At 46.5% G+C, this 8,808-nt stretch overlaps 1 protein-coding gene across 4 annotated transcripts in view; it reads right to left on the bottom strand.

Moving 5' to 3' along the window:
- Positions 1 to 8,808, bottom strand: part of YWHAZ (tyrosine 3-monooxygenase/tryptophan 5-monooxygenase activation protein zeta) — a 71,711-nt gene continuing 62,903 nt past the window's right edge. For all 4 annotated transcript variants that reach the window (XM_055546513.1, XM_055546514.1, XM_055546515.1 and 1 more), the window contains exon 6: positions 1 to 222. In XM_055546513.1, coding sequence (XP_055402488.1) covers positions 16 to 222 — 207 coding nt within the window. In that variant the 3' untranslated portion in view covers positions 1 to 15. The remainder of the gene's footprint in view (positions 223 to 8,808) is intronic.

Genomic DNA, 8,808 nt, shown 5'->3' with positions numbered 1-8,808 from the left:
CTTCTCCCCAAGTATTTATCTAGCTGCCCAGTCCTGTGTTTGGCACCACAGAGAAACCAAAGAATTGTGAAACTGGAGGGGGCCATGGACCTGGGGCGGCAGAAGGTACGGGCTCCAGCTCCAACTCTGCCACTTCCCAGCTGGATGACTTTGGGGAAGGCACTTGGTCATTTGGTTCTCAGGTTCCTCACCTCTGGAAAACTGGGATAAGGGCTCAAAGACCTGAAACGGAGAAAACCAAGGGTTAATGCCTTCTTCAGCTCCTAAACCAAAGCAGAATTCACAATAAGAACTGTTAACCCTTTCCAGAACTCACTGACTGAAACGTCACAGAATTCTCCTTCCTATTGGAGCAGTAAGAATCTACCTGGTGACATGGGTTTCCAGAGCTTCTCCTGGCCCTCCAGTGATTCGGCTGCTGCTAGCCAAGTCCACTCCCAGGAGCTCCATGGCCCTGACTCTGATTCCTTCCTATGCGCTCTGATCATGTTGTTAGGCTCTTCTCATATATCTTCCGCCTCCCCAACCCTTAAGCTTCAGGGCACATCCCTTCTCCTCTAAATCATCTCTGGGAATTAATTCTCCTACTCTCCCACCTCTGAATCCCTTACCATCAGCAGAGATAATGAGCACTTCATTGTTCCTTCATTCCCCCGGCCTTGTTTTCCCCACAACATTGGGAGTCTGCAAGGGTCTGCAGGGCATGTGTCTAATCTTTCTATTACACTCTCCACCACTTACAGAGCATCTACTATGTGCCAGGCATGGCTAGGTGCTGCACTTGTTAGTTGCTCAGTCGTATCCAACTCTTTGTGACCCCATGAATTGTAGCCCACCAGGCTCCTCTGTCCACGGACTTTCCCAGGCAAGAATACTGGAGTGGGTTGCCATTCCCTTCTCCAGGGGTTTCTCCCGACCCAGGGATCAAACCCAGGTCTCCTGCATTGCAGGCAGATTTGTTACTGTTTGAGTGACCAGGGATCCCCTAGGTGCCTCACTTACATCATTTCTAATCTTCAGAGCAACCTGGAGAGTAAGTGCTCTTACTCAGATGAAGAACTGAGGCTCCAAAAGATGGCATAACTTCTCTGAGGTCCTGGTGTAGGAGTCAGAGCTCAACCCTAGACTTGTTCAGCTCTCAGGCCCGTCTGTTGCCACCTCTCTACATTGTCTCTGTAGTAGAACGTTGGTCAAATGGAGGATTTAAATATCCATGAGTAAATCCAAGTAACACATGTATAAATGACACCTTAAGGGACAAGCGGGGAAATCCTTTTGGACTCATCTTCTCTGAACAGAAATTGACATATCTGCCCAATGCAGCCTGAACATCTGCTCGATGTGGTTAATGTGTCAATTCAGTTTGATGGACTACATCCAAGCTGACATATAGATTATAAATTCTTCAGAGGAGTGGCATTATGAAACAGAAAGAGAGCAGGAAGGACTAAGGTCAAAGGTCCCAAGTTCTAATCCTATCACCTTTGTTGTTAATTTGCTGTGTGACCTTGAGCAATCACACAGCCTCTCTGGGCTTCCATTATTCTGTACATAACAGGAAAGAGTGAGATGCCCTTAGTGGTTTCCAGGCCTGGTTTTGAGATGCAAAACCCTCGTGGTTCAAGTGTTTTGACTGCAGTGAGAAGACAAGACTCATCCTTAGATACCCCCATGTCCCCTTCCAGAAAATGTCAGAGGTAATGCCTGGGGACTTGTTTGAAATGCACTAGGCTGGAAGATGTTCCCTCAGCACCCCTGCTCTAAAGTCCTGTGGTCCTGTCTCTCGTTTATCCTAGACAAGCTCTCCAAGCAGTACTTTCTGCACTAGGGGCTTACTGAAGGCTTTTACATGATGAGTGGGAATTGTTCCTGGATCTTGTCCACCAGGCACATCTCCCTAAGTGCGTTGCTACTTCCTCCTCCCTGACTTTCTTTGCATCTTATCATTGATTAGTTCTACTTGGCAAGTTTGTCCTAATTTCCAAACCTCTTTTCCCAGCTCTTCTTTCCTTATAGGATGAGCTGGACTTGAGGGCAATGAAGCACATGGCCACTGCAGATTCTAGAAAAGAGAGGACTTCCCAAAGTATGCATTTCTGTGATTTCCACAACTCTTCTCTACCAGAGCCCTTGGGCTGTCTCACTCAGCCCTGAGCTAGGAAAGTGATGTCTACTCCATCAGATAGACTTGCTCCAGACTCCATTAAAGGAGGAGGAGACAGAGTGTTTCCTAATCGATGAAGCTTATTAAAATTTTATACCTAGCAAGTTGTTACTGGGCTTAGATCAAAATGAGGAGGTTATGGCTACAGGGAAAGAAGAGAGTTGTCTTCAACTCTTCCATGTTAGTTCAGGTCTTCTGAGACACAGACACCATAATGGGATTAGATGTGCCAGAGAGAGATTGAGAGATTGAGGGAAATACTGCAAAGGATAAAGTGGAGGAATCAGGAGTAGGCAGGGGGAGGCTTTGGTTCACAATGCAGGTCTGATGCCTGTGCAAGGAGAGTGGGAAGGAGGAGCCCCAGAGAGGAATAACTTCTGATTGTGGTGCAGCTTGAGAAATCTTAGCTGGACAGCGCAGAGTCTCCAAGCAAAGGGTGCCCATTGGGAGATCCCATGTTGGGCAGGAATGCCCAGCTCCAGAATCGCTACAGTGCTCATGCATTAGCTGGAAGTAGCTCCAGGAAACACGGCCTTGGTATGAATGCCATGGTGAAGACAAAGGCATACAGCTAGAAGTTGTCAGTTACCTCTGCTTCCTGCAGGTCCTCTTGAAAGGAGATGGGAAGGGGCTACCTCCTTGACTGCCACCTCCACCCTTGAACCAACTGATGTAGATTTTACCCAAAGACCCCAAGAATTGCAGTACCCCCATCATGAGTGATACAGACTTTGTTAGAAGGTAGCCCATTGGCTGGCTCTGGGTATAGTCAGAGATGATAGTTGCTTAGGTGGCAGAATTTGAGGACCCTGGAAGTGCCCAATCTCCTCAAAATATCCCCACTTTCACTAGACTTACTCTTGGACATTTAAGCCTTTATGTTGGTTGAAGGCCCTATTGAAATGCAGATGTGATGATCACAAGAGCACTTTTAGCCTAAATCCGCCAAAATATGACTAGACCATGTCAGCAGCACTGGAAGATCGTCTAGAAAAGTATCATTTTTTTCCCACTTACAGATGAGAAAATTGAGGTTCAGAGAGGCTGAAGTGACTGACCCAAAGTCATAGTTAGTAAATGACAGAGGGATAAATTGAGACCAAAGTCCTGACCCCCTTCATTCATTCAATAAAGATTTATTAGCATCTATTATATTTCACGGAGAAGGCAGTGGCACCCCACTCCAGTACTTTTGCCTAGAAAATCCCATGGATGGAGGAGCCTGGTAGCCTTCAGTCCATGGGGTCGCGAAGAGCCAGACACGACTGAGCAACTTCCCTTTCACTTTTCACTTTCATGCATTGGAGAAGGAAATGGCAACCCACTCCAGTGTTCTTGCCTGGAGAATCCCAGGGACGGGAAAGCCTGGTGGGCTGCCGTCTATAGGGTCCACAGAGTCGGACATGACTGAAGCAACTTAGTAGCAGCAGCAGCATTATATTTCAAGCACTAAGAATACAGCTGTATCTTACTAACAGACAAAAATCTCTACCTTCAGGAAGCTTATACTGCTGCTGGGGGAGAGGGCCAATAAATATATAAACTGATTAATTTCAGATAGGTAAATTCTATCAGGAAAATAAAATCGACCAATAGGACAAAAAAGGGACTGGAAGAGGAGAGAAGTGCCCCAGCAAGGAGGCTTGGGAAGGCATCCCCGAGATGTGAGTTTCTTCTAAATCCTGAATGATAATGTGCAAATCAAGGGAAGATCTGAGGGGAGAGCATGGTGGATGGAGAAGACCACAGGCCCTGCCTTAGGACCAGGCTGAGCTGGGGATGGTAAAGGGGGAGTGTGTAGACTGGGAGAGACAGGGACGGAAGCTGGACCAGAGAATTGGCAGGGACTTTGTAGGTCCTATAGCTTCCCTGGTGGCTCAGATGGTAAAGAATCTGTCTGTATGGTGGGAGACCCCAGTTTGATCCCTGGGTCAAGAAGATCCACTGGAGAAGGAAATGGCTACCCACTCCAGTATTCTTGCCTGGAGAATTCCATGGATGGAGGAGCCTGGTGGGCTACAGTCCGTGGGCTCACAGAGAGTTGGACATGACTGAGCAACTAACGCTTTGTAGTTTCCTGGTGAATTTGGATTTTTATGCTAATTTCAATAAAAGCCGATCTATAAGAGCTGCTAAAACAAAGGACAAGTCCTGCCCACTGTCATATTTTCGGTAAGTTTCCTCACTGGGGTTAGGGACCCCTCCTCTAAAGGCGCCTCAAGGGATAAGCTGATAGCTGATTGCTAACCAGCCTGATGGGGAGCGGGTCACCTCACCCAGGTCATTTGTTCCTGGGGGCAGAGAGCAGAGGAAGAACGCTTCCCTTGTACCTCCTGGTTCTCCATCTCCCCCGGAAGAGAACTCAGGCTGTCTCAAAATGCGGTTCTTAACCTTGGCTCTTGTGGGAATCATTTGGAGAGTTTATTTTTAAAATATTTAAGCCCAAACCCCTGGATCCACCAACTCTGACTTAATTTGGTCTGGATTGAGAGACATGAATATACAAACTGACAATAGCCGAACCACATATGACAACAGAACTCTGACCCACCATCTGCAGCAACCAGCGAGGAAACCGAACTACAACCTCTTTAGCAACTGGCACCAGACACACAGTACTTAATCTACATCTGCCAGCTTCCCTAATTTTGGCTCCTGCTTCCAACTTAGGAAGAACCAAGAAAAGTCAAATATGCACCCCTACCCAACTATATAGGAAACCCTTCTTCTCATTTTCCCACTTCAGTTTCCCCATGCCGGCAACCACAATCAGGGCACCCCTGGAGCCTTCCTTTTTTTCCACCCTAAAGCTGACCTACTCTTCTGCCTGCTTCTGAGTCTACCAAATGCTGGTGATGGTGGCTGTTTCTCTTGCTAGAGCAAACTGTGAATAAATAGCTTTTGATTTGCTTTGGGTCTTTTTCATTTATTTCCACAGGGTGCAACTCAGGAATTGGGTGTTTAAAAAGTTCTAATGCACAACCTAGGTTGAGAACCATGGCTCTGAATCAGTGGTTCCCAAAGTGTAGTCCCTGGACCAACAGTGTTAGCATCACCTGGTAACTTGTTAGAAATGCAAATTCTATCAGTTCAGTTCAGTCGCTCAGTCGTGTCCAACTCTTTGCGACCCCCTGAACCCCAGCACGCCAGGCCTCCCTATCCATCACCAACTCCCGGAGTTCACCCAGACTCACGTCCATCGAGTCAGTGATGCCATCCAACCATCTCATCCTCTGTCATCCCCCTCTCCTCCCACCTTCAATCCTTCCCAGCATCAGGGTCTTTTCAAATAAGTCAGCTCTTCACATCAGGTGGCCAAAGTATTGGAGTTTCAGCTTCAACATCAGTCCTTCCAATAAACACCCAAGACTGATCTCCTTTAGGATGGACTGGTTGGATCTCCTTGCAGTCCAAGGGAATCTCAAGAGTCTTCTCCAACACCACAGTACAAAAGCATCAATTCTTTGGCAATGCTATATCTTCTTTATTATTTTTAGGCAATTTCCTCATAGTCCTAGTTTGCTGAGAGTTTTTATCATGAAAGGTTATTGAATTTTGTCATATGCCTCTTCAGTAGCCTATTGAGATGGCACATAAACAAACACAGAGTCAAGAGGGTAAGTTCTATAACAGTACAGAAAGGAAGTTCTGAGGCTACAAAGGAAGGACTAATATAAAGCTTCAGAAAGGAAGTGGTATATGAATAGTGCCTTAAAGGGTTAGAGTCTCACCGAACCATGAGGGAGAGAAGAGGATTCCAGGCAGAAAGAACAGAATGACCCAGTATGCCAGCAAATTTGGAAAACTCAGCAGTGGCCACAGGACTGGAAAAGGTCACTTTTCATTCCAATCCCAAAGAAAGGCAATGCCAAAGAATGCTCAAACTACCACACAATTGCATTCATCTCACACGCTAGTAAAGTAATGCTCAAAATTCTCCAAGCCAGGCTTCAGCAATACGTGAACCGTGAACTTCCTGATGTTCAAGCTGGTTTTAGAAAAGGCAGAGGAACCAGAGATCAAATTGAAAACATCTGCTGGATCATGGAAAAAGCAACAGAGTTCCAGAAAAATATCTATTTCTGTTTTATTGACTATGCCAAAGCCTTTGACTGTGTGGATCACAATAAACTGTGGAAAATTCTGAAAGAGATGGGAATACCAGACCACCTGACCTGCCTCTTGAGAAACCTATATGCAGGTTGGTCAGGAAGCAACAGTTAGAACTGGACACAGAACAACAGACTAGTTCCAGATAGGAAAAGGCTGTATATTGTCCCCCTGCTTATTTAACTTATATGCAGAGTACATCATGAGAGACGCTGGGCTGGAAGAAGCACAAGCTGGAATCAAGATTGCCGGGAGAAATATCAATAACCTCAGATATGCAGATGACACCACCCTTATGGCAGAAAGTGAAGAACTAGAGCCTTTTGATGAAAGTGAAAGAGGAGAGTGAAAAAGTTGGCTTAAAGCTCAACGAAAGAGAGCTTTCGTTCTTCAGAAAACAAAGATCATGGCATCTGGTCCCATCACTTCATGGCAAATAGATGGGGAAAGAGTGGAAACAGTGTCAGACTTTATTTTTGGGGACTCCAAAAGCACTGCAGATGGTGATTGCAGCCATGAAATTAAAAGACGCTTGCTCCTTGGAAGGAAAGTTATGACCAACCTAGATAGCATATTCAAAAGCAGAGACATTACTTTGTCCGCAAAGGTCCATCTATGGTCCTGGCTATGGTCCTGTATGGATGTGAGAGTTGGATGGTGAAGAAAGCTGAGTGCTGAAGAATTGATGCTTTTGAACTGTGGTGTTGGAGAAGACTCTTGAGAGTCCCTTGGACTGCAAGGAGATCCAACCAGTCCATTCTAAAGGAGATCAGTCCTGTGTGTTCATTAGAAGGACTGATGCTGAAGCTGAAACTCCAGTGCTTTGGCCACCTCATGCGAAGAGTTGACTCATTGGAAAAGACCCTGATGCTGGGAGGGATTGGGGACAGGAGGAGAAGGGGATGACAGAGGATGAGATGGCTGGATGGCATCACTGACTCGGAGGCCATGAGTTTGAGTGAACTCCAGGAGTTGGTGATGGACAGGGAGGCCTGGTGTGCTTCAATTCATGGGATCGCAAAGAGTCAGACATGACTGAGCAACTGAACTGAAGGCCTGGAGTGATGAGAGTGGAGGAGGTGGTAAGGAAGATGGTAAGGATGGTTTCATGGCTGACGTGAAAGATGAGTGCACAGGAAGAACAGAGGAAAGGTGAAAGAGTTAGTAGGAAATGTAAGGAAGAAAAGTGAAAGTGAAGTCGCTCAGTTGTGTCCGACTCTTTGCGACCCCATGGACTGTAACCCACCAGGCTCCTCCAACCATGGGATTCTCCAGGCAAGATTACTGGAGTGGGTTGCCAGTTCCTTCTCCAGGGGATCTTCCTGACTCAGGGATCGAACCCAGGTCTCCCACATTGCAGGCAGACGCTTTTAACCTCTGAGCCATCAGGGAAGCCCAAGGAAGAGAAGTAGGAGTCAAATTAGCCTGGGCTTTGATGGTTTGTGGGCTTTCCCAGTGGCTGAGCAGTAAAGAATCCACCTGTAATGTAAGAGCCACAGGAGACAAGGGTTTGATCCCTGGGTTGGGAAGATCCCTGGAGGAGGGCATGGAAACCCCACTCCAGTATTCTTGCCTGGAGATTCCCCATGAGGAGCCTGGAAGGCTATAGTCCATAGGGTCATAAAGAGTCAGACACGACTGAAGTGACTTAGCATACATGTATGGATGCTATGTAAAAACCCACCGAAGCTGACTAAGGTTGAAAAGATGGAATTGCTTAAGAAATAGGAGATTTATCAGAACCTAAAGACAAGACCACATCACAGAGTCAAGAAGACTGAAACTTGGAGGTAGGTCATGGTGAGCCCAGGCAGTGTTCATGCTTCAATTTTTAACTCTTCTCTCTGCAGACAGAAATGTTTCCTTCTTTCTCTTTTCAGACAGGAATTCTGGTCAATCCAGTCTCTGTGACACCTGTCCTGTTCATAGCACTAGAGTTTGCATGAAACAGACCCAGACACCCGGAGAAAACAACTCTGTGGTCCCAGTGCCAGTTCTTGATGTGACATTTCTGGTTGGTACAGCTCCCATCATGGGACCGCCCCTAGTTCAATCAACTATTGCTAAAGGCCAGGGTCACATTTTTGTGAATATGGTGCCTGGTAGCCCAACCCTGGATGGGAGAAGGAACGATTCCCAGAGAAATGGGACCTGTGACTCATGGACTGGGTGGATACCCCAGAAATTCTCACTGTGGCCCTGGAAGCCACAATAAGGGGTTTGGACTTTATCGTGTGGGCAACTGGAGAGACTGAGAGGAATGAAAAAGATCACGTTTGGCTTTAGAAATGTTGTAGACTACATGGAAATGGATCATAAGGAAGAGAAACTCAGGGCTTAGAAAAGTGTTGAAATAATCAGGCCACAAAATGACAAGGCCCAAATTAAGAAAAAGTAATGAGACTGAAGAAGCATTTTAAGGATTGAAGCAATAGGCTTTGGTGACTGATCAGAAGTGGAGGCTTGGGGCGAAGGAGCTGAGAGGTTCCTTGCTTTCCTCCCAGTGGGATAAGGAAGAGAGTGAGCTAGTCAGT

Source organism: Bubalus kerabau, chromosome 14 (genome assembly GCF_029407905.1).
Source record: "Bubalus kerabau isolate K-KA32 ecotype Philippines breed swamp buffalo chromosome 14, PCC_UOA_SB_1v2, whole genome shotgun sequence".
In the NCBI taxonomy this organism is placed as follows: domain Eukaryota; kingdom Metazoa; phylum Chordata; class Mammalia; order Artiodactyla; family Bovidae; genus Bubalus; species Bubalus kerabau.
Note: the sequence above shows the minus strand (reverse complement) of the source record. Positions and strands in the feature narration are given on the sequence as shown.